At 39.4% G+C, this 26116-nt stretch overlaps 1 protein-coding gene across 6 annotated transcripts in view; it reads right to left on the bottom strand.

The window, feature by feature from the left end:
* Positions 1-5861: 5861 nt before the first annotated feature.
* LOC133282507 (colorectal mutant cancer protein-like) overlaps positions 5862-26116 on the bottom strand; it is a 99346-nt gene continuing 79091 nt past the window's right edge. For 4 of the 6 annotated variants that reach the window (XR_009747651.1, XR_009747650.1, XR_009747649.1 and 1 more), the window contains exons 2-3: positions 13319-13432; positions 5862-7252 (exon numbers count right to left, since the gene is read on the bottom strand). Coding sequence is in view for 3 of the 6 variants with exons in the window: in XM_061478506.1 (XP_061334490.1) it covers positions 7025-7252; positions 13319-13432 (342 nt within the window). In the remaining 3 variants the exon portion in view is untranslated. Of the gene's footprint in view, positions 7253-13318; positions 13433-24616; positions 24809-26116 lie in introns of all 6 variants that reach the window. The other 2 variants (XM_061478508.1, XM_061478507.1) reach the window with 1 other exon arrangement.

Below are 26116 nucleotides of genomic sequence, written 5' to 3' on the forward strand. Positions count from 1 at the left end.
TTATGTATGCTACATGGTGATGAGTGTTTCTTACAGAAGGATTGCAGGATTCAGCCTGGAGACATGTCTGGGTTTGCCAGGCAATACAGCAGAGGAGATGGCCCATACATACAGAGAACAATGACAGAAGTAAAGTCTGATCTTAAAGTAGCAGAGGTGACAATTTATGAGACAGGTCAACGCAAAAAAGGAGTTTCAGTTTGCTTGCCAATGTCAGAGAGAGCAACCGGAATCAAGAGAACGACTCCATATGAGTTATGCTTCTTGTTCATTTTATACAAATCCTTAACCCTTATATACTATTTCTTACATGCACTTACAGTGATTTGGCATATTATGATTGGATACATGTCCTGAAGACCCTTAGTGACTAACATATAATTGGTTAAACACAGGTGTGAGAACTCAACCTCAAAAGCTTGCCAACAGTCCACAGTTCTCATTAACTCGCTGAATTCCAGCCTCTTATCTTGCTTGCTTAAGCTTCTTCGGCCTCTCATGGCCTTGCTGTATCTTTCAGGATTATTCAGAGTTTATGTACCAATTATGCATTCTCCCGTGAGAACACTGTCTCCACTGCCAAGAAGGGTCATTTCTACAGGAACTATCATGCTCTTCTACCCCTTACATTCATTTCAGTAGAAAGGACGTCTGACTTTATCACAAGCACTTAGTGACTATTATTAAACAAAAATGCAGGTCAGTTGGTTAAAATAGAGATTTTGATAAAAAATAAGTCTTTATGGTATCATGCAGTACATGTTTAAGAGAGTGTGAGAACTAAATGATGAATAGCAAGAATTAAAACAGTGTAATGAAGACAGATAAGTGCGGGTTTATGTTACATGAACTCGTTTATTATTAGCCACAGCACAAGACAGGAGTAATTAGCTTTAGATAAAAACAATACCCAAGCACTCTAACAGTTGCATTTTTTTTAACTGAAGGTAAATAATCTTTCCTTTTATGAAACAACTAGTTCTACATTTTTAAAACCTAAATTACCTCTACAAATGTGCGAGAGGCTGTACTGATCACAAAACAATGCTGCACACAATAATAATGTCTTACCACTCTTCTTCTGGCTACTATTGCATAGATTTTCTGTTTTAAGTCCAACACAGGTTCATCTAGCTAGCACTAGCGCTGTTTTTTCAGTTTAAGCATCCTCAGTATCTTGGGGCACTTGAAAAGTACATCACGCAGCAGGACTTGCATCTTTCCCAGTAGCTCAAGCCAGAATCAGTCTCTGAATGAGCTAATGCTTCTAAGACTTGACCAGAAAGATCAGAAATCCATTTCTAGTAAAGCAACAGCAAGGCCAATCAGTCTCTCTGTCACCAGTCTCATGGGGGAGAAGCCTAAAAACACATGGGGGAATCTGAGGGGACCAGTGAATCTCAAATACAAATTTTGCCTTTAAAACTGAAGTTGGCAGTAACAAAAGATACTGTTGGTGACTCCCCTTTCCTCAGAACAGGAGAAGAGTCATTCAGTGGCACTGGAAATACAAGCTGCTGAACAGCTGATGATGATGAACCACTGAACTCCTGCCACAGCACCCAGATGGTGGATGTATTACAACCTCCTGGTTGCTGTCATCATCTAGGACTTGGCTGAAGAAAGGAGATATATATTTGTTCTCCTATGTGCCCTGATGGATCCCAGTTGTTGGAATGTCATTGTGAGTTAGAGGCAACTGAAATCAGGTCAAGCTGTTCTCAACACAGGGCAGCATGGGAACAATGTTGGAGCAAAAGGGTGTGTTTTGTGGGAACATCTGCACTTACCTGCTTTCCTCATGTCCGGGTGCAACCAGTGATCACAACTGCTGTACAGGCACTGAGTAAAACTTGAGCGAGTATTCAGCAAAATGGCACACTTTCATCATCCTTTCCCACCACTGACAAGTTCTGCCAGTGTCGAGGTTTAAACCCAGTCAGGTAATTCGTTCGCTCACTTCCCCCCCTTCTTTCCCTCCCCCTACTCCCGGAGGGACAGAGAGGAGAATCGAAAAGAATGCAACTCCCACGGGTTGAGATAAGAACAGTTTAGTAACTAAGGTATAACACAGATCACTACTGCTACCACCAATGATAATAATGATAAAGGAAAATAACAAGGGAAGAGAATACAACACCTCAGCACCAGCCGACCGATAACTTGCCCCCCTCAGCCCAACCAAGCACCAACCAATACCTCTTCCAACCCTGCCGTCTCCCAGCCCTTCCTGCTAACTCCCAGTTACATCCTGGGCATGACGTGCTGTGGTATGGAATACCTCTTTGGTCAGTTTGGGTTAGGTGTCCTGTCTCTGCTTCCTCCCGGCTTCCCCTCCTTCCTGGCAGAGCATGAGGCTCACAAAGTCCTTGGCCAAACCAAAACATCGCTATCAGTTCTGTTCCCAGGCCGAAAGTCAAAACACAGCACTGCACCAGCTACCAAGAAGAAGAAACATGACTGCTACTGCTGAACCCAGGACAGCCAGGGACATGACAAGGTGTGCATTCTCTTCACAGTGCAAAGAATGCATAGCTTCACGCTTTAGGTGCCAGCAACAATTCAACAATCATTTTACTTGAACAAGTATTTTTAAAGCGTTCTAAGACCCTCAGATTGAGAATACCACAGGTGTATGTGCACTGCAACCCAGACTGACTGCTCCCTTTGTATATACTCTTAAGGTCCCTCTGAACTAGTTCACTTGTGAACAAACAGTGACACACTTGAGATAACATGAGAATTAATCACCAGTGGCAGGTAGGGCTGAAGTACTATTCACATCCACAGTGCTATCTGAATTGGATTCACTTAACTTCCATGTAGCACATATTTTGAAGCTAGAATCAGATCTCCAGGTCATTGTGTAAATATGACTTTAAGTGCCATTTGTTATTTACTCTCCTTCTTCCTCATTAACTCCAACACAACCTACTTTCTGAATATATTTCAGATTAAAAGCTCTAAGTCTGAACAAATGGGTTTACAGCAACGGCCTACAAGCTTCTTGACAACTGTTCCAAATAACCCTTAGCACACACCAGTATTCAACGGAATGTATTTCTGTTTGGTATTGTCAAAGTTACAATTTTTAGAGTTGCACAGATGGACCCAAACAGCCAGTGGTTTAGAACTAAAAGCAGTTTGGTCTCTTTCCTTTTCCTGAATCTCACTTTGACATGTATGAAAGACTGTCAATCACAGGCCAAATTCTTTTTGCCAGCCAAAGACATGATTAAAAAGGAAAAAAAAAAAAAAGAAAGAAAAGATTTGAGTTTGAATTACTCTAAGACAATACTAAAACCTTCTGAAGTCAGGAATATTCACCATATTCACCTTTAATGCAGATCTAATTCCCTTTTAGTACTTCAGTACTACTGTGTAATTTGTAAATCCTTTGTCTGCTTCAGAGTTATCTGGTGTATTGGTTATATCCAAGTATTTACAATATTACTGTAACTCGGAAGATCCATTTGATTGGATCTGCTGTCCTCCAAGTTGTACACACTTGGGAGAGAAAACCGGAGCAGGCATACACCTTCTCAAAGGACAGAGAACCTTTGCAATGTAAAAAAAAATTCTCTTCTAAATTGAAACAGCAGAAGTAGGGGTAACACTGCCCCCAGCTTCCATTTGACAAGCTAACACGAACCCAAAGCTAGCACCACTCAGTGAAAGCTGTTCACTCTAAAAGCAGGCAAAATGTGCTCTACACAATCCTCATAGTCCCTTCTGCCCAGCAGTATTGCAGAGTTTGACGAAAGCTTGTGAATTCAGTCTTACAATGGACTTACAATACTAGCTACCTCCTCCCACTTTCTTAGTAATTTAGACGAGAACACTGAGACAGTCACACAACTGTAATTTTCCAAGAAAAAACAGAGCAAAGGTTTATGTCTCTAGACTGCTCAAATGAAAAAAAAAAAGCATCCTCATCCTAGTAGAGCACTTCTTTAGTGTCTTTTTGCTCCCAAACTGCTACCGTATTGAGGTGGTACTGGGTAAATTCTGCACTGTCACATGTGAAGAACTAGGCAAGCAAGAGGTTCATCTACTTGAACAGTGTGAGCATAGGGAGTATCAAGTCAGACACAGCTGTATTTCAGCTTTCTATTTTCGTGAGGTTGTGCTTCCAAACCAGCTGGGCTGTCCAGAGGCAGTAGCAGGGAGATGAGACAACTGGAGATGAATGTTGGCTTGCTTCCACAACCATGGTGACCTCATTTTCCTTAGGGAATGCTGGAACAACACAGTGTGAGAGCAGCAGCTAACTTCATGTGGGCACACACATCAAACTTCTTGTAACCAAGAAATAGCTATCAAAACCTAGAAAAATCCTGGAAACTTCTAAAAAACCTCCTGTAAGATTACTAAGATCAGCATATCACACATAACCTGGGAACAGGCACATGTGACTTAAGCTTTTTTTAGAGCTGGTATTACTGAACCACATGAGCAAAAGTCCAGACAGTGTAAGGACAGAAAAAAAAAAATATACCCAAACAAAACAAACCATCAAAAACATCCTTGGAATGTTTTGGAAGAAAAATCCTTGGAATTAAGAATATTAACGAGCTTACGCAGCTTGCAAGAATCCTCAAACTGTTGCAAAACCTTATTCAGATTTACACACTCTTTTTGCTTACTTTCTGCCCCACTTTCTCAGGGTACCACTCACATTCAAAGAGATACAAATTTAAAGATAATACAGCTTAAAGAGGGTAGTCAAATATCCTCCATGCATCTCTGGTTTCTTCTAATTGTTTCCAGAATATTTTTGGGTTTTGGAAGGAACCATGAAGAATGTCACAAAGCAGCAGCACATCAAGCTACATGTTAGGGTTTTTTTTACAGCCTAAAAGCAGTACACAACAATCTCTCTGTCAGCGCTAGGGAAACATTTATCTGCTACACAATTAATGTAAACTCAAGAAAATTGTTTCCAGAAAGGCAGCCTAAACTTTTTGACAACACAAGTAAAACCTCCATACAGCATTACTTGCATGTAGCCAAAAATTAAATCAGGACTAAAATCCCTCCTGTGTTCTGGTTCAGAGGAAAAGTATAAACTCTGAGGCCATAGCCAGGACTGTTTTGTTCCAGCTCTTGGGCTCACAGTCCGTATGGCTCCACCACAGCCAAGGGTGGAGGCATTGTGAGTCACACCTGTTCCAGGAGGGACAGCAGTTACATCACCCTTGCTCCCTTGGGATGAAGCAGCTTCTCAGAGGTGATGCAAGTAGACTCCAGAGTGGATTTACAGACAGACACAAGCAAAAAATATCAGTTCTTCTTCTTTCAGTTGTCTTTACAAACCCTGTGGAATCCCTCCGATTCTACCTCTGATTGCCATTTTTCAGCAAAAATATTACTTCTCTGTTCCCCAGACACCACATTATTGGCCTGCAAACTATTAAAGGAAATAAGAAAATCCACTAACCTAACAAATATCTTGTTCTTACTAATAAAACCAGAACAAATAAAAACAGAGCTTCTCTGAGCAAAATGAGTTCTCATATGACAGGACCAAAGAGGTGGGGCATGCCAGTGGTGTGGGAACTGCTCCAGCAGTATTGTTCTGATGCCTTCAAAAGCCTGCAGCCCCCAGAGGGGCAGCCAAACTGCACTTCTCACTCCTACCAAGCTCAGTTCTTATGCCTCACATTCCTGTGCATGCCACTGCTGTTATGTTTAAGACATCATTAAACTATTCATAGTATGCACCCAATTCCAATATTTTGTAATTGAACCACTTGGCATTTAGCTTGCCACAGGATCTTGAAACAAACCGGTTTCATAGATTCTATGTAGTATTTTTCTTAAATGTCATGGCGTTATTTTGTCTTTCAGGAAAAAAAAATAAATAAGAAAATCCATGCAGCTTCTGTGATTTTGCCTTTCAACTAGACTTTTCAATTGGCGGAGCTTTACCAGAGAGGAGGGCAGGATGGCCAACCAGTATCATGCAAAAGAAAGGTGATTCAGAACAAGACAAAAGACAAGTTTGTCTGTGGAGGTATTAAGCATGAACATATAAGGGAGTTACAGGGATTTTTTTCAGAGAAGTACTACTGGTTTAGAAAATACCTCCCTGAAAAATCTCACCATGACCATCACTAGTTACGATCATCTCAGAGGTGGCAGTATTTATCTTCTTAATTAACATAATGTGATTCTATTCCTGCTTTTATAGTGGTATATATACGTGACAAACCTTTTTTTTTTTTATATAAATATTTTCACGGAAGGCTAAGCAAGTAGTTATAACAACACTGCCTTGTGCTAGTAGAAATGTTTACAGGGAAGAGCAAATGAAGCAGTTATAAAAATCCTTGCAGCTAATAAGCATGGAAAACTGAAAATTTGCCACTTGGTTAGAGCACCACATCCATATTACCTACACAAGAGTCACATCTGACTTGATTTATCTAGAAAATCCATGGAGTCTAGTAGTTTTACTGCTTAAAGCTCCTTCTTCATTCTAGTCCAACTTTCTCTATGTGAGAGCAACGCGTAAAAGCAAGTGAGGACAAGTGTTTTCCTGCAGTCAAACGTGAAATTTATTTTAACACAGTAACAAGTAATGACATAGTGTAATACCCCAAGTTTTGCTGCTCCAAAGACAAGCAACAGCATGATTTGTACCATTTTGTTTTGTCAGAAATAACAGTACAAGTAGATGCAAAACCTACTGAAAACCATTTGAGCCGTATTTTTCATTACATGTTAAAACCAGGTGATCTATAGCATGCCACAAAATAAAGTTAAAGTAGAGGTGCAAGCCGGGTGGCTACATATTCCTTTATCCACCACTGCTATCATGTATCTGGTACCCTGGCATGTATGCTATGATAAAAAATATTTATACAGCACAGAGCAGTTCTTTGCAGTGATCATTAGGCTTTGACAAGTATGATTTTGCCAGACAGTATGTACTCTCAAAGTGATACTCTGGAGAACACATACCATAATTATGCGCAGATACTCAGTACCAGTCATAACAAGCCTAACTACCTAAAAGTCATCACCAAATTGTATTTGGAGTAGAATTCACACCATGTTTTGCACCATTCTTGCATTGGCCTACAGTTTCCAGGAAGTTGCTGTACCTTATCGTTGCTCCCTGTAGTCGATCAATTTTCTTATTTAATTCAGCAATGATACTGTGCAACTCTGTGATCCTTTCCTCGTAGCGTAGTGTCGTTTGCTCCTGCAAGTCTTCGTGCTCTCTCATTAGATGGGATTGTTCACACTAAAGCAGAAAAGCAGGGAACAGAAAAGGTTTTATGAGTAATTGCATAGAGGTCAATACAAGGTAAAAGTACACACCATTAATGGTTTCCTTACTCATCAAACCAACACTGCCTTTGAAAGAAAAAAGGATGGATATAAAATCAAGAGGTACACATAGGTCATTACAAGATTACAGATGGACTGAAAGAGTATACACTGTACTCTTTTTGTCGCCTCCTCCCCCTCTAAAGGGCAGAAGTTGCCCTTCCTGCTTGAACTAAACCCACCATTTGCAACTGAAAATAGCTACAAATATCTCTCTCACCTTTTGATCTGTGAGATTCATGATGCATCATGAATCTTCAAGGATCTTCCCTATGTGGTCTGAATTAGGACAAGTCCTAAGGCAGAAACCACATTATTATAAAGAAAACAAACCACACTTTGAGGTTATGATTTATTCTGTAGTGTATTTGGTTTTATTAGCCTGTAAAGATATGATAGCATATTTTAAATTAATTTAATCCATTCTAATAAAATGCTTATTACTTGAACAATTAAAGGGCTACATGGCTGCTTGGTTTCTATGTGTAAGACAAAATCCTTGTTTTAATTTCCCATAGAATTTTAAATCCAGTCCCTCTGGTTTGCTCTTCGCATCAGCAAACACTCCAATCACAACACACAATTACAGCCTACTTCAGTTACAATATAACAGTGCATGCTGATTGAAGTTATGCTTGATAGTGGCTGGAAAGAGCAAGACTTCAAGACTTCTAACTTTTTGCTTGTGACCACCTGCAGGAAACAATCAAGCCTCCTTGCAACAGCAGAATGGTATGCATTATGCTTTCAATGAAAAAGAAAATCACGCTCCAACTGACAGTATAAAAACTATACTCATTAATTGAAGACCTGCAATATAAGATCCGAGTGACATTTCTAAAGTAAAGGCTGTAATTTATAATAATGTACAAAGTCATCCAACATTGCTACACCAAAACTTTTGAAAATCAAGTATACACCCTATACAGAGATAACTCCCTCAACCCTTTGTATCATAAATACAAAAATTACACCCAAGCTAGCAGCTATTTTCGATTTGCCCTCCTATTTTTTGGCCACTCACATTTATAGCTTAAGGACATCATCTACATAAAAGGCTGCTTGAAATCTAAAATTTATGTTAAGCTTTATGTTTTATTTAAATTTGAAATAATTTTTTTCAGAATTTTTAAGTTCCAGGAATATGCATATTGAAAAGTAGCCCAGACATAAGAGCTCCATCCCACAGACTGCAGCAAAACTGTTTCTTAATCCAGCTGTAGTCAAAAGCACTTTTACCTACACCAAGACAAACAGACCGTATCTTTACACTTGTCCTGGGTAGGAGAGGACTGATAAATGTTCATCTGGCTTTTAAGACTTCATGTTTGCAACGGTATAGTATAATGACTCTTTATTGTAGAATCATTTGACAGCTTATTTCTCACATTTTCGTATCTTAACATTGTATCTGGTTGAAGTACCACCATGGCTTTCAGAGTACAGAAACAGTGTAGAGAAAATGTTGAAAAAATGCTTTAAAACAGATTTCAAGTGCAAAAAAGAGTTGCTGCTTCTGTCCTTCTAAACCTAAATTTCCTCTGACACACATTGATACCCACAAATGCTACCAAAGCATTATTCAGATCAATCAATAATGTGCATTACTTTTTTTTCCTTTAAACCAAAAGGATATTTCAGATGGAGTGTATAATAACTCTTTCCAGAGAATAAATAAAATCCCTATTACAATATTATTTGTCTTTCTAAGCTGTTCACTGAAAAGCGGGATTTATTTATCTATCTTGACTGACGATATATGGACTCCTGCTAATGGACCTCAGCCGTACTACCAGACTTGCTTTCTGTTTTCTCCAGCCATTTCTCTCTTGGAACAATGATGTGCCCTAGTTCCTATTTCTTTCCAAATTGTATATATTCAACTCTTTCAATTTATTTGCATGACAGTCACACAGACTTTTAAAGATAAATACCTTGTACCTTTTCCCTCATCCCTCTTCCAGCCTCATACTTAAGTTCTTATCAAAACCATGAAGAGCTCTAGTTCTCTGAGAAAGCAAACAGAGGGATAAGCCACTGAGAGGTTGTGAAAGATGAGCAATTGTTGAGGTCAGGAGAAATGTTGCCAGCACAGTTCTAAGTGTAAGTAAGTGACGAGTAAGTGACTCATTTTTTGTACAGACTAAAAAAGGTTAATTCAATTACGGTATAAATTAACAATACTTGGGAACACCTTTGTCTGACATTCCAATACTGGGAAACAACCACAAGAGCAAGAAGAATATGAGGGAGAAGGATGTTAAGAAAAAATATTTTAACCAAAGGATATTATCTCAACACATGATTCTACTGCCTAGTAATGTACACAAACTGCTAGGGAAAAAAACACTACCAGGTGCAAACCTTTATGTTAAATTCACAGTGGTTAGTCAGAAGACAAAAAAGAGCTCACTTAGAGACCCATCCCCCAGTGCCTCAGGCCCTGCAAACACTGGCTATAGTATTGTTCACCAAGAACACAAGTCATCATCTGAATGAGCCACCCTAATAAACCTAACAGGCTCACAGAAGCAGAAAATCTTCAAGCAACTGATACAGTAATTTAAAAAGGAATGTCAGACTTTAAAGTGGAAATCCACTCATCTAATTTTAACTATAAACACAAGTCCATTGTGGCAAATCCTCAATCATGCAAATGTACATGGTCAGAATTAATTGTTTGGTGATACTCTATGTATACTTGATGTGGAAGAAGACTACAACTAGACAGAGCTGATCCATTTGAGATAAGGACATCACACAACAGGACAAGTAATTTCAATGTTCATCTGAACACCATGTATTTCTACTTCAAGTTACTTCAAAATATTTTTTTACAAGAGGATGTAAAGAAATATTACAGCAGTAATGGGACTTGTTTCTTTGTCATAAAGAATCCAGAATGATGTAGCACAGTCTTTGTTACCCTACCCTTTGTTACCCTACCCTTTGTCTAGACCTATTATAAAATTCCAGAATTACAGAGACTAAGCACAAAGGTTGAGAAAGCAGGACTACCTTGTGAAAAGAAATGAAATGGTAGGAACGATATAGGTAAGTGAATTGTCTTTCCTTGCTATATTTCTTGAAACATCAGCATTTTATTAAATCCCACGTTCTATTGTAAAATTGTAGAACTCAGTGTCACAGGATGTTGGAAATTCCAAGAATGTAGATGGATTAGAAAGAATAGGTAACTCCATGGAGGATAGGGCCACAGAGGACTATTAAAAGTGATGTAGCCTCCTGTTCACAGATGTTGGCAGAAAGGTGGGGGAGTATGAAGGAGAACAGCACTCTGTATGTATTTCTCATGATCTCCCTTCAGACATCCACTATTTATCATATCAAAGTGAGGATACCATGCCAGCCAGAGCTAGCAGAAAGCACTGCATTTCTTCTCATAACCACAGAAAGATTTTTGGAAGAAGATATTTGTTGTGGTTGACCAGCACAGCAAATTTAATTCAAGAGATCACTTCATTGCCAAATTGTACACCAATACAAACATGCAAAGAGATCTGCTGTCTTATTGACATAATAGAAGGGTGTGGCCAAATGCTATAGCAGGTCTCCACACAGACTGCAGTTCGGAAATGAACATGCTACAACAACCAGTGATCAATTATGTTATTTTATGAAATTTTAAGCACAGTGTATCCAACCATCTGACTTCACCATTTGTCATCTAAATTACTTCAATTGCATTTCCTCAAATCACCTCCACCTTTCAAATCACTAATGCTTTCTTCCAAAGCATCTCACAAGCCTCATGAAATGATGGGAAAAGTATTACCAAAATGTGTTTTAAGAGCTATTTGTTCCAGAGAGCATTTACCACGCCTGTTAAAATGAAACATGCACTGCCTTTGTTAGTATAGTCCAGATGCAGAATAGAGATTTAATACTGATCCACTAGCATCTGAATATGGTTATGCAGAACCTCTACTACCTTGTATTTAATTTATGCCTTCTGAACCTCTGATTCACATTAGTGAGGAAGAAATGCACTAGACAGAGGTTGTAGAGGAAAAAAATGTTTGATATTATACATGATATGAATTTATGAATTTGGATGAATCTCTGTGGAGTGGGAGGAAAAGTTCAAAAAATTATGCTAAGTGAAGCATTTACTTTGGAAGATAGCCAACATACTCAACATGTGAGCCGTCCTTGTTTCTTGGCTTATTCTTTAGGAAAGACTCAATTTGATTGAATACACCCACCCCCAAAAACTCTATCTACCTGGGGGCTTTAAAAAAAAAAAAAAGAAAAGAAAAATTAAAGATTGAAAATAGCTGAATCTCAGAAACTTTATATAAATCGTTCATAAAAAAAGTAATTTTTTAATCTGACTTATTTTCTGGTTTTGTGTTATTCACAGTTTGGGTAGCAGCTGTCACTACACTTGTGTTCACAAGCACACAGCCCAAGATCACATAAAAATCTTCAGCATTACAAACTGAGAATATGCATAATTTGTAACCCATCAAAGAAAGCACCAAACAATTTTGTGCTAACAGAGCACATGTTAGTTGGTATTAAGGACTGATCCTTAATCCTGGCCACCATCAGTGGGGATTCCTTACTGTATGGGAGAACCTATGAGGCACTCTTCACTGGCTAAGAGACAATATCAGTATTTTTAAATAAAGATCTAGAAGTAAACCTAAAACATGAACAAAAAACCTGTGGTTAGCACAAGACCCTGCAGAGTAATATGTAACAACAAAGTCAGTGTGGTCATGAAGAATGATGTGGAGTGTTTGGATACAATAGATGCATCTGGCTCTTTAATGACTATCAAATGCAAGCTCGTATCAAATTGTGTGTCAAAGAGCTGCAGCAGAAATTAGAAAAGGCTCTCAGGATTACAATAAATAACGTTAACTCCCAGCATGGCTCTGACTCACACATCAAGAAGAATGAAAACATGAAAGCGTTTTGTATTTCTTGATGTTGCATTGTTGGTCTGCAATAAGAGTATCACTTACAAGCCCCAAAACTTTAAAGGTAGCTGGAAAAACATCAAGGAATGCGGACAAGGGCCAAAATATGGTTGGATGACTGAGGTAAGAGACTTAAAATCAAGGCTGCCTAAACATTTCTGTATTTGGCTTGAGCTTAAGTAACACGCAGACACAGGCTCCTATCAAATTGCACTGAAAATTAAGATCCTAAATTCACAAGATCACAGAATGGCTGAGGTTGATAGGTCATCCAGCCAACCCCATACGGAACTCAAGGACCGTCACTTAGAGCAGGTTGACCAAGACCAGGTCCAGGTGGTCTGAGTACTTCAAAAGCTGGGGATTTCACAACCTTTCTGGGCAACAAATAAGATGCTATACTTTCACAGGACAAAACGCTTTGTGCCTATGCAAGTATAAGTAAGTATGCATTTTGAATTAGCTTTGAAATCTGAAGTACTAACAAAAGGTATTTCCCAGAATGACAGTATCAAAACCCAAAGGTTTCACTACCTCTTTACATTTATCTTGATAGGAAAAGATTCATTTTTTTTAATGAGCTGTGAAAGCACTAGAGTTCAGACCTTATTCTGACTTAATCCCTTGGCTTCCCACTGACTGTATTTTCTACAACAGATACATACAAAACTGGGTTACTAGAAGCCAGACTGAGATTTCAAACAATTCCTCACATACCATGAAAGCACTGCCAATTGGCAATAACTTTTTATCAGTATTAATTTGTGCTCTGTTTGTATCTGACCCCGAACTGGAAGGGCCTGCCTTCCCAATCCAGTCAGATCATGCTGCAATTTTTATATTCTAATATAGTTCAAAGCAGTTGCTGTTTATATTGGCTTCAAAACAAGACTGCTTCTTGCAGTCTTCAAATTCTTTTCACTTGTGACATTGCTCAAATATTATATCCTCTCCCCACGTATCACATTCCTCTCTGAAGAGCAAGACAACACAAAACCAAGGACCACCTTCAGAACTGAACTACTGCTCACCTGTGCTTTTGCCAATTTCTTTTCCAATAGGTCACGCTCCCCTTCTGTTTGTTGTAGACGTTTATTAAGCTCCACTATGTCTCCCTTTAATGAAGCCAGGGATGCTAAATGAAGCTAGAAGACAAAAGGAATGAAATAAATTAACTAATTCACAAGTCATTTAAAGATAAGAGGATTATGCACCAGCTAAAATATCTGGAATTCTGTAGTAGTTAAAAGGAACTTATTACAATAAAAGTCTAAAAGAAGTTCTCCTGTGCTACTTTTTGCAAAGAATTCTCCAGACAGCACACACGTCCCTTCATCAGAGAACATATTATAAGGATAAACACAATGAAGTGTAATTCAGCTGGAAATATGCATTAGTTTAATAGGAGGTGGTTTAAGTTTTGTGTTATAAAATCTTACACTAAATTTGTATTATAAAAGGTGCATCACAATTTGATACCTTCAGACATATAGGGGTTATCAGTTTGGTGAAGGGAATAACTCAAGTTCTGTGTAAGAACTTGATTTTATTTTGCAATTAAAGTTTACTCCACTTTGAGCTACTGCTCTGCAGCTGTTTTTCTCCTTGGTTCTATGTCAGTGAGTTTCAGTGATTCTAATCTACTGAAGCCACACATGAAGAACCTGAACTGTTTTTCTTTCTGCAGTAGATCCTTTTGATGAAAGATACATTCCATATTTAACTGATAGCATGTGGGAATATATAGCAGACTAGGATAACTAACATCATCTAAATTACATCAGCTACACTAACCTAGAAATCAAGAATGATTCTTAATCCTATACTTGTAATTTATTCACACTCTCTTCCTGTCCTTAAATATCCCATTCATCATTACACTGAAGGCATCAGCTAGAATTCAGCACACAATATTGACAACTACAGCCAAAGAATCCAGGAGGAAAATTAGCAACTGATAACTTTCTTTGTAGTAGTAAAAAAACAACTGCAAGTTATGCCTCATGAGAAAACAGATGTGACCTTTCACACCGGACCAAGTAACACAGCAAACACCGCTCTGCTGCCAAGATTCAGACTGAAACATACACCCTGTTTCTACTCCTTCAGCCAGTTTCAGTCCTTCACTCTGACATTTTATTGGGCAGGTTACTTTTAAGTTATTTTTCTTGTTCCATTTCCAGCCAATCTGCTACTGAGTCCTATTTTAATATCATTTTACCTTTACAACACTAGAAGCCGGCAAAACCAGAGGTGTTTTCACACAGTGACACGAAAGTAGCTATATGACGGCAGAGAGACAATATCATTTGACAACGCCTCCTTCACATACTGTATTGCTATAGAATAAGCCATCTCTGGCTTCAAGACAGAAAATACAATTTTATGAAGATTTTTAGATGTGAATTTTAGGTGCTAGTAGCTAGTTATGATAAAAGCTCTGGACATCCTAATTTTTGAGCTCAGTCTAAAGTATTTGTATTACGTCAGCTATGAAAATGTCTTACACGGGTGCAGCTATTAATTTCAGTATAAATATACCTGCACACAATTTTATGTCGTGATAGGTTTAAGATTCTCGAGGCAGACTCATTTTTCACGTGAAAAAAACAGCAATTAGCTCCTGCTACAGGCATATGCTACCTAACTTCTTTCAGGCATGCATGCTGGACTATCTTAGTAAACCCAGCAATACCCTGACCATCTTGAAGTTTTCTTGGTCTTCACCAGAAAGCCTTTCTTCCTGCCACAGGAAACTAGGCAGTGGTTTTACAGTGTGGAGAAACAAGAATCAGCCTAATTGTACCAATATGTTTGTAACTGACTTTCAATTTTCAGGAAAGCTAGTGACTTTATAAGCCACTGTTTTACCTTATTTCCTTAACAGAGGGGAAGTGTTACAATGAAGCTCACCAGTTTGTTAATCACATCTTGCATTCCTCACCACAGCTTTCAAATAACACATGAAAAAATTGCTACAATTCTCTAAATTGAGTAAGACCATGCTACACAGTCATATAAGTACACTATAATTAAGTGATTGTACACTATAATTAAACGAAATAAAAAGCTGTGGTTTTAATTAAATACCAGAGCAATAATGTCCATACACATGGTGCTGTAATACAAGAGGACACTGCTAATTTAAAAATTTTGGTGAAAAACAACTTGTTCTCTGAACATTGGAACTAACGAGGCAGACTTCCTATGGATTTCTTTGTCCTGTTCCCACACTGTGGTCAGCTCTTCTTCACATCCCCTAGCACACCCCAAACTGAGTAATAAACAGCACTAATTGTGTCTAGTTTTTTAGTAACACTGCTGCCTGGCCTGGCAGCTCCTGCTGAACAAGGGTATCCAATGAGTGAATTACACCAGCCACCCTGTTCAATACAGGGTCTCTTTTATGCAAGTAACCAAAAGATGTCTTTATTAATTACACAGAAAGTTTGTTGCATCTTTTATGGTCCAGAATTATCCCTTCCTTTCATTACATCGACCGGTCCAGTTTCCAAGTATTAGTAAAACAGTAAAAAACCCCAAACAGCTTACTGAAAGGGAAGACTAGAAAACACGAAGTACAGGAAGCTGTAACACACAGAGGAGGGCTGCCTGGTGTATTCTTTGGTTTCATGTATGCATCCAGTCCGCTCAGCAATATGGCATACACAAGCAATGCTGTGTTAGTGACAACAGATAATGGTCCGTGGTGAAACACAAAAATAGAACAGTACTGTTTGGCACGGGTTGTGGGAACATAACCTTGAAAATAGGGGAGTTAACACAGCTGTTAGCAAAAGGGAGTCTTATACCAGTAAACATCTGTTCATATGCTGGCCACACATGTGCTGATGTTGCAACTTGTAATTTTACACTCCAACCCAAGGGGAGATATAAAGACCTGTGCAGGGACAGAAGGGTGAGAAGGCCAGATGCGCATCTTGATTCAGGAGACACCCTGATGACCCACTGCCTACCACCCCTCCGACCGGGCAACACGTTCCATCTCCTTCTCATGCTTGGCAGTACCCCATGCAATCAGGGGTTGGTATGTATGTAACCTGCTTTGCATTAATATATATATTTGCTTTGCACTATATAAACAGACCAGAGCATTTGATTGTTTACATTGTGTTTGGTGTCCAGTCTTTGCACACAGGAATCCTACAAACCTGGAACGTAACTGGCAATGAGGATGGGATTCTCGTAGAACAAACACTGTAGACTGAAAACAGGGTTTGGTCAGGAGGCAGCATAGCTGCACCAAGAGGCGCTGTTCTGTGCACGCGAAAGCAGGGCTTGGTCTCTGTGTGCACTGTCAGGGTTGTTCTAAGGTTGTTGTGTAATATACTATTGCTCTATTTTGTAGGAAGAGCCTCGGGCCGTGGCTCCTCCCGTGGAGCAACTGGGGTGGACACGGGAACCGTGGAGCACGCTGTGTGATACCACAGACACCTGCACTAATGTAGGACCTGAACCTTGGGGAGCTAAGGACCCCACGGGAGTGTTAAAGTATTGGGGTGAGTTTGTAGAAACCCCCCATACCTGCTCGAAGGAGAGATCGAGTCATGCCAGACATATGACAGGCTGCTTGCTGCTTGCCTACAAAGTCATGGTAGATAAGAACACAGAATGGGAGCAACAAGTAGCAGATTTACATTCCAAGCTAGAAAGGGTTAAAATAGAAGTGCTGTTGCAGAGGCAGGCATTTGTAGCTGCTGCAGAGTAGGGTGAGCGACTTGGGGAAAAATGTGCCGCCCTAGCAGAAAAATATGCTGTTCATGTTGCTAAAAAAAGGAGCAATAAAAAAGATACAAAGGCAGTGAGGCCACGGGTCCATGCCCTTGTGTCTGATCCTGACTGCGAGCCAGAGACATGGAATGGAGATATCTGGGGTACCAGTGAGTCAGAATCAAATACTGAAGACAAGGCAGACGTGAAAAAGGAAGGAGCCTGTGCAGCTCCTATGTTTAAATGTAAGATGATTACCAGGGCAAATGGCCAAGTAAGAACAGATGAATTGACAGACTATAGTCCTGAGGAGATGAGTAATTTATTAGATAAATGCTAGCAGATACCAGAAGAGAAGCCCCAGAACTGGCTGGTTCACCCCATGGAGGAAGGAGCTGATACTGTATTACTAGAAGGAGCAGATGCGAAAATACTCATGGGACTCACCTCTGATCTGTGTGTACAATCCATCTTACGTCACATAGGGGACCAATGTATCACTGCATTGCAGTAGCTGGAATGTCAGATCTATACACTAATGATGATGCCTGGCCACCTGCAGCTAAAGAGTGGACCACTCTGCAGCAAGCCTGAGGGCATGAAACTAGCCGTCTTAGTGGGCTCTCCTGAGCTTTTTATGCAACAGCCCTTAATTACCGGAACACAGACCACACTTTTAGAGAGATGTCTATCAGCATGGAAGGCGTACCTCACACCCATACTACTATAAGAACAAGGAAACCCCACTGAACAGGTGATTGAAAAGCTATGCCAATTCGGGGATTTTACTGGGGCTGGGCTTGGACAAAGCGGTTCAGGGCCAGGGGAGAGTAGAAAAGATATAAAAAACTGCAAGCCATCCCATTCCCGTTACGTGGATAATTTAAAAAGTATTGCTGATAGTGCACCCAAGTCTGAAGCAGACCAGGGAGTGTTTGTGTGCATGGGTGCAAGGTCGGGCTGGGAAACAGCCTGAGGACTGACTGTTTACAGAACGGAATTTATAGTGACTGAAGACAGTCACTGTGGTTGATGTGGTTTCTGTTTGGCTTCATAGCCCAGATCTAAACCCTCTGCTGTTCCAGCGGGCCACCCGTGTGGCTGTTTGGGCCTGGAGGTGAGTGCCTGGATTGGGGGGGAGACTACTTGTTCACGGGTGTTCGACAGGGGTCTCAGGAACCTATGTGTCTTTTATAGACCAATTGGACAGTGTTATGCAGAGGCAGATTGATGGTCACTGGACTACTCATGCACTTTTATTTCAGCTAGCATATGAGGGTCCAGGTGGGGATTGCAGGGCTGTGTTAGCCCCAGCCAGAGGAAAATTTACAGACATTGACAAATTGGTTGGGGCACGTCAGGATGTCAGAGCAGAGGCTCGGAGGGCTTCTGTGTTGGCTGATGCATTAACTATTCTGGTTTTATTGGTCATATTAGATTGCATTCCAACCTGCCTGTCCCTTTAACTGTGGGTAATGACACAGCTGACTCCTTGGCTGTTAACACTGCAGTTCACTTCTGCAGCTGCTTCACATTCTTTTTTTTTTTTCATCAGAATGCCTCTGCTTTAAGGAGGCAGTTTAACCTGTCTTCTCAAGCAAAGCAATTTGTCAGGTCTTGCCCTGATTGCAAGTCAACAACTCAGTCCTCATTTGCCATGTATGTAAATCCTCATGGCTTAAAGGCGAACATGGTATCATGATGCTTTAGGCCCACAGAAATGGGAAGGGCCAGTGGAACTGATAACCTGGGGGAGGGGGTATGTTTGTGTTCTCCTACCCACAGGTCTGTGATGGCGGCCTGCAAAGTTTGTCATGCCATACCATGAGCTGGATAGACAACTTGAAGAACCCAATGCCTCAGCTGCAGGAGCTGACCTTGAAGACCCCAAGTGGAATGAGACAGAGAAAAAAGGAATGATTTGCAAAACATCACTTGGGGGCAATTGAAAACTAACAACTTGAATATGTGTGCTTGCAACGTAGCTATTATTAGAAACTGTGATTTTGTGTATAAACCACCTGCATTTAGTAGCCAGTTGCTAATAAGAAACTACATCTTGTATTGTATGGAGTTGTCACTGGTAAAACAGATGTTAGAGCACGTAAACTTACAGCAGCTGCTAGAAAATGCTAAGGCAGAAGCTAGAAAGATTCTAATACAATGGTAGTGTTATAAAGCAGGTAATGGAACAAATTAAGAGGGTGGGAGAACCCCACTGGTGGAAAATTTTCTTTGGCTGGTCCCCCACTGCCACCAGCATCTTCAACATGCTGCTGTACCCTGTAGTAGTTACACTGCTAAAAATCTGTGTGTGCTTTGCCATAGCAGCAACTTGTTACTGGATGAGGCAGGTGAAACTCTGCATTGACAATGAGGTACAAGGACTGAGGTTGGCCAAATGCCTCCTACCACAGTCAAGGGCAAGACTGGGTTGGCCTCTGTGTTTGCCACCAAGAAGAACCTTTAGCTCTGCTGTTGGCTGCAACACAGCAGGTGTTGAGTGGTGGGGACACATGCCATGCCAGACCTTGATGTGAGGGATGTCCTCCTCTGTTACAAGAGGGCCATCCAGGAGGGAAGGGCAGGCCAAGCAGCCTGTGGTTGGCACGAGAGATGATCTAGTCCAAATCCCCTGCTCAAGCAGGGTCATCTAAAGCAGGTTTCACCATTAAAATAAATAACTATTATAAGTAATAATAATAAAATAAATAACTATCGTATTTGAATCTTCTATTCTCAAAGGCTAACATCAAGAAGCTGCTCTTGTGTGATTTAAGATTCCTTAAGCAGAGATGGGGATAAGGACAGCAAAGGAATGTGTCTTTGAAAGTAACAGCATCTATCTCCAGGTTCTCAATGACTCCCAGTATATCTGGCCAATGCATTGGTGAAACCTTGTTTTTGGAGCCTGGATATCACCGCTTTGCTTTGCTTTTCCTCCATGTCATCTGGAGACTTGGTACCAATTAATATACATATATTTGCTTTGCACAAATAACTCAATAAATAGACCAGAGCATTTGATTGTTTACATTGTGTTTGGTGTTCAGTCTTTGTACATGGGAATCCTATGAACCTGGAACAGGTGCCTCTAGCTACTACTGCAATACATAATAAGGTGGGCACAGCTACTATAGCTTTGTATTCTTTGCAGAGGAGTCAAGCAATTCCAATTCCTTTAAAAAAGGTGTTATAAAATATTGCTTCATCTTCCCTTAAGGTGCGAGTGTTCCCACAGACCATGCTTCCCAGTGTTTCTGTATTGCACACAGTAGGGTGGGAAGTAGAATAGGATCTCTGGATGTCTGTAACACAAGCAAGTCAACATTTGAACAAAGAGCTACAGTCAACAAAAAAGTCATTCCAGGCAAAAAAGCTCACATTTAAAGTGAGCTTCTAAAGTTGGACAGATTCCATTTAAAAATCTCAACTGGAAGGCAGTAGGTCAGTTATGACTGTAACCCGGCAGAACTGAATCACTATGGGATATGACAACTGAAGGAAAGAAGAATGTGTAGCTATATGGCATATTGCTTTTTTCCTCCCTTCAGCAAACAGTGATAGACAAGGCAGACTTAGTATCACTAACACTCAGACATTTATAGCTCAGAATGGGCTGCCTCTTAATGATACAAGATTGTGAAACAGATCATAATTTCTGTACTTCATAAAAATTAGCATAGACACTGCAAAGATTTGTTTGTATAACATATTGGTCAGAACTTTTAAGCAACATCTCCCACAGAGAATTACTTCAGAGAAAACAGTTAATTGACAAAGCCTGTACTGAACTTAAACTTCATACAGATCCAATACAGCTACTATTGAATTCCACCACTAAGTAATGTTGATGAACCCAAATTGTCCAATAGGACAGGTAAGGTCAACACAACTGAGAGCAATGATGGAAAAGGGATCAGACAAAGCAACCAACTTACTTCTCTACCATCCTCCAAGGAAATAAGAATTCTTTCATAAAAGCTATCAGATGCATAGTACTAATAAAACTCCCATCACCTATCTTAACTTAGAAACTACAATTTCTGTGATACTTTCTGCAAGAACAGGAGGCTGTTTACTGAAACATATATACACATTTTATACCAAATACTATCCTGCCAGTTTTTAATATACTAAATATACAATAACGATTATTATTAATAACCCCCCCAAATTGTGCATTGCATGCTATCTTTAAAATGCAAACCACTGTACAGCTAATTTTTGAAAGACACAGTAATATAAAAAAAATTCTAAGCACAACTTAGGAAAAGCAACCTCCTGACCTCTCTTCCAGCCTCCTTTATGAATGCAGTCTCTTCTCCAATATACCTGCTTCTACAAACTTCTCATACAATACTGTATACACGATTAAATAATGTATATTTTGCACAGTGATTCAAACAATCATTTTGGTGCTGACTGAAATATTCTGTGCAGGCACAAATAAAAATGTTTAAAAAATGTTGCAATGTTTGCTAGCAGTCAGGTTTCTCAAGAATTTTGTAGGGAGAAGAATACAAAATTGGATGGGATAGTAATGTGAACTGAATGCCAATGAAGCAGTACATATGTCCGTAGTACATATATCTGGAAGTGTTCTGAGGCCATGAACAAAAGAAAAATGCAGAGGGCAATGAAGGAAGTTCCTGAACACTTGGTAAATTAAGGTTAAAGCACTGCAAAGCTGTAAATTACTCTTGTATTCAGCATTTATTCCCTACCATTGTAAACTGTGACCCTCATCACTGTTTTCCACCTTTTTCTTTCCATCAGCCTGGAACCAGACTAATTAAACCATATTGCTAAAACCAGTTGTACTCACTACATATGTTTACTATTTTCAACACAATAATCATAAAAAGGATGTAAGAGTATACTTCTCTGTGAAATTAAAGAACTAATCTTATCTTTTTCCTTATTTCCTGCCTTCTCAGGTGCGGTACTGCTGCACATCATTTTCAGAATACATAGATGGTCACAAATGTAACCTCTGACTTCAAGGAAGCTATAAATGCATCAAGATCATGATAAAGAGATACCAACCCATACATCAACACAAAGCAGCCAAACACCAAAAGACAAATTTATTTGTTCTGTGCATGTTCTCTGTGACAGACCAGTAAACCCCTACACCATGGAAGACAAGTCAGAGGAGATGGGCCAGGGTGATGTGCCTGTGAAACCCAAGGAATAATGCAGAGATTTATTATCACATCTGTTGCAAAGAAGCTGTCTTGATCTCAACACCAAGGGGACCTGAGGGTGGCCTCTGGTTTAGGTAAGCAGCTATCAACAGCTTGAGTGGATCACCTGGTGGTGTAAAGGCTTCTCCCCCCGTTCCTTAGAAAAGTGTGGATGTCAGGCCAACAAGAGGAAAATGTAGATGTGACTCAGCACAACACAGCATATAAAACCCAGAAAACTAGCAAAATAAATTCAGAAAGCAGTGGGCCTGAACTAGCTTCAACCCACGGATATCCTTTCTACCAAGACTGAGGACACCCATCACTGTGACAGTGACCATGTTATATATAAATTACTGTGGGAATCGCACTGGTATCATGACTGAACTATGCATTGCAATTGCTATATTCTGCTATGGGTAACTTAACATTTGTGTTGTGTTCTTGGTATGTTTTGTACCACTTTGCTAAATGAGAAATCCCATGCAGCATCATCTTCTAGTAAGTAAATCTGATGTTAAATACGACACCCTCCACCACAGTGTTTCCAGTTTCCTAAAGGAAACTGATCAGAGAATATTGGGCTCTGACATCCTCTCTTCTCTTTTGTTTGCCTTTTGCATGGTTTACTGCAAATAGCCCACAACACAGATGTTTTCTGTGTATTGCTGCTACTCCTTTCAATGACAGACAGTATACACAAAAATAGCTGATATTCAGAACACTGCCTTGCCTCTGAAAATCTCCTCACTTTTTTTTTCTTTTTTTTTTTTTGTTTTCAAATGACACAGACACTACGTTGAACTTGAAAAGTCCAAGCTGCTTTGTAAAAACAGATGGGAGAAGTAGAGGACAGGACAGAAAACACAGTCAGAACCTCAGCTGAAACTGCAGAAAGGGCAAAACCAACAAATGCCTATATATTGTATTTTCTGTCTATAATGCTGTCAAGGACATAAAAAGGTTGGTAATGTAAATTCATAATGAAAACCACATTTTAAAACACAGAACAATAAAACCTTCCCTGGATTTTAACTTCAGGAATATGTTTAAAAGAACTTTTTAAGAAAGAAGTTAAAGATACAAAGTTTGTGTTACAGACATGGGCTGCACATAAAAACTCAAATGCATTGTCAAGTTTACATTTTACCAGGAGCACAGATCAGCACTATTTTCACTAATAAATAATACTTAATCAAAGCAATCATTACATAAATGTGTAGCTACTCTCAACCACTCTCCTTCTCAGCCATACACTACTTTCGTATCACCCTTCCCAGCCATGCTCCATGAAAGGTGCATTTTTATGGTCCAAGAGATAAAATTAATGTTACCAAAGTCCACTCCTGTGAACATATTGACATGATGGAGTAGAAAAACTCAAAAGAACAACCATCTCCTAGAAGCAGTGAGAGGACAGCTCAATATCCCATAGACAATTTCAGCTGTACGATTTCTAGAGCACAGACCTGAAATACTACGGTCGACAGCCCTTTAAGTAATTACCTAAGGCAAAGTCAAAATGACTGGAAAAGCAGTATCACTGAATTGCTGGATGTGCCCACCAACATGCCCTGAAACTATATACTTAAAGTAACTGTTATGTGCTAATACAAAGCTTATAAAGTTTTAATAACACCCAAAACAGACATCTTGTGACTACGCTGCTGAAGCACATATTGTAGTATTAGACATTAGAGTTACTTCATATGCTTGTGAAATACTAAACAATGTGCCAGTACAAGCCACGATGGAGCCATCCAAGTTCTAGAAAAACAAAGACCCAAGTGTTTGCAAGACATACTTTGTTTTAAATTGAAAAATCTGCAGAAGATGTGTTCAATCTGCTCGCATTATTTATGAACAATTTCAACTGAGATTTTTTTTTTTTTAACTGGAAATTAACATTTGCAGGCACTGTGAATATTTCAAACCATTTCTTAAAACAAAAGAACAAAAAACTTCCACCTTAATTGTAGTAAAAAAGTGTTTGATAAACAAGTAATCTAATGCTATTGCAGTGAATATGATCGGTTTTAGAATGTAGTAAAAAAAAAAAGTAAGAATGGGAAAGAGAGACCTTTGAAAAATTAATCTGACAATTCACACTTGGCAAATGGAGCACACTGCTAATTTGTATTTCTAAGTGTGCCTGACAGCTCTAGTAGGACAGCCTAATGGCTCTAGCTCTTTTACAACAGATGTTTTACACCTTCATGGAAAAGAAAATTTTAGGTGACATGAGAAGAAAACCCTAAAAAGGAGACTTTACCTATAGGAGACAAACATCTGAATCTGCAGATTGCATAGAACAACTACATTTTGCAAAGCCTGCTCTTTTGGGATTCTTAAGAACCTTAACTGTCACAGTGCAGGCCAGCCCACATGTCCGCACCAATAGTCTCTTACCTGGCTTTGCACCATGCATGAATGCTCAACCTTGGTTTTGGTCTCCACAGAAGGAAACTGTTGCCACTTCCACTCCCAGTGAGAGAGCAAACAGTAATGCAGGAGACAGAAATGGGGTGGTGAGGAGACCACGCTTAGGACAAAATGAAGATCATTTCAACTTAGTCTGAACACATAGTCTGCAACCGCAGCCTTTAAGTAAAAAAAAAAGAAATTAAAAATTAAAAGTTTGGTGTTAATACACCATTATGCGGGAAGGGAGGCTTCCATGTCCATACTGAGCAGGATTTGGTCCCACTTCAGTAAACTGAATTTAGCATTCCTACCCTCCTTAAAATTATTCTCAATATAATTTAAGTAAGGCAAATTGACAGAAAGAGGAAACAGACCAATGTTTTTCTATCTCCCCTTCTGCCCAACACAACTGGAGAAAAAGAAAGGAGAAGAACAGTGATGTTCAGTGCAGATACTTAACCCTTGTAAATCTCAGGATGCCAAAATCCTTCCCTCTGTTCCTTTCCAGTTTGCAAGGACCACTGCCCAGATGACAGGCATACCATTCTTCCCTCAGGAAAGATAGGAGTGGAAAACTCATCCCAAGAATAAACCTCATCAATCACTTGCATTTATCATTAAAGTGACTCATATTCTAGTGCTGGATACAACAGTGTCATAGACACGGTGTAAGCTCACGTACATTTACTTGTTTTCCAACAGACCCACCATTTTTTATATCACTTTAACTTGCTCATTCAACTTCAGCCTCTTGTGCCTTGAGAACAATTCAGATCTTTCAAAACAGAAATCACCACTCAAGAGCCACTCAAAAATTAGATACTACTTATTATGCTAATTTAATAATAATTTACAAAAGCATCCCATGGTTCTTGAGCTCTTTTCAAAACTTCTCAACCAGAAAATTATTTCTGATTTCCAAAGACTGTGGATTAGCAGCAAAGCTGTACTTAAAGTGATACATGGATCTTTTGTCTCCAGCACAAGTCACAAATCTGTTGTCACCATAAATTCACAGAAACAGAATTTGTATTGTCAGGTCAAATCATTGATTCACCATATCCAGCACCCTGTTTCTGACATAAACCAAAATCTGATGATTTAGCAAGGAAAAAAAAAAAAAATCCAACAAAAAACACAGAAACAACCCCTCCAACCCCCCAGGATATATTTGTCCAATTGTTTGATACTTACAAAAAGAAAACATCTTACCAGTCTTTCTCAACTTATACCCTTAAGTGTTTTATTAGAATGTCCAATATGTAGCTTCCAAACCTACAGCTCTAAAATTAGCTTTAAAAGCATCTCAACAACTTTAGAGCTCCCAGTTGTAGCAGCAAAATTCCCTGGATAAGCATGTGCTTGATTAACAAAATACATTCATTTCGTTCCTAATTACTTCCATCATTTCAAAGTTAACTGCATCTTTGAGACCTCTATACTCCCCTTGCTGCTTCTTCAACCTCAGGCCACCAGCCATCCCAT

This window comes from Pezoporus flaviventris, unplaced genomic scaffold (assembly GCF_033815535.1).
Source record: "Pezoporus flaviventris isolate CSIRO_AGI_PZ_B2104156 unplaced genomic scaffold, CSIRO_AGI_Pfla_v1 ptg000126l, whole genome shotgun sequence".
Classification (NCBI taxonomy): Eukaryota; Metazoa; Chordata; class Aves; order Psittaciformes; family Psittacidae; genus Pezoporus; species Pezoporus flaviventris.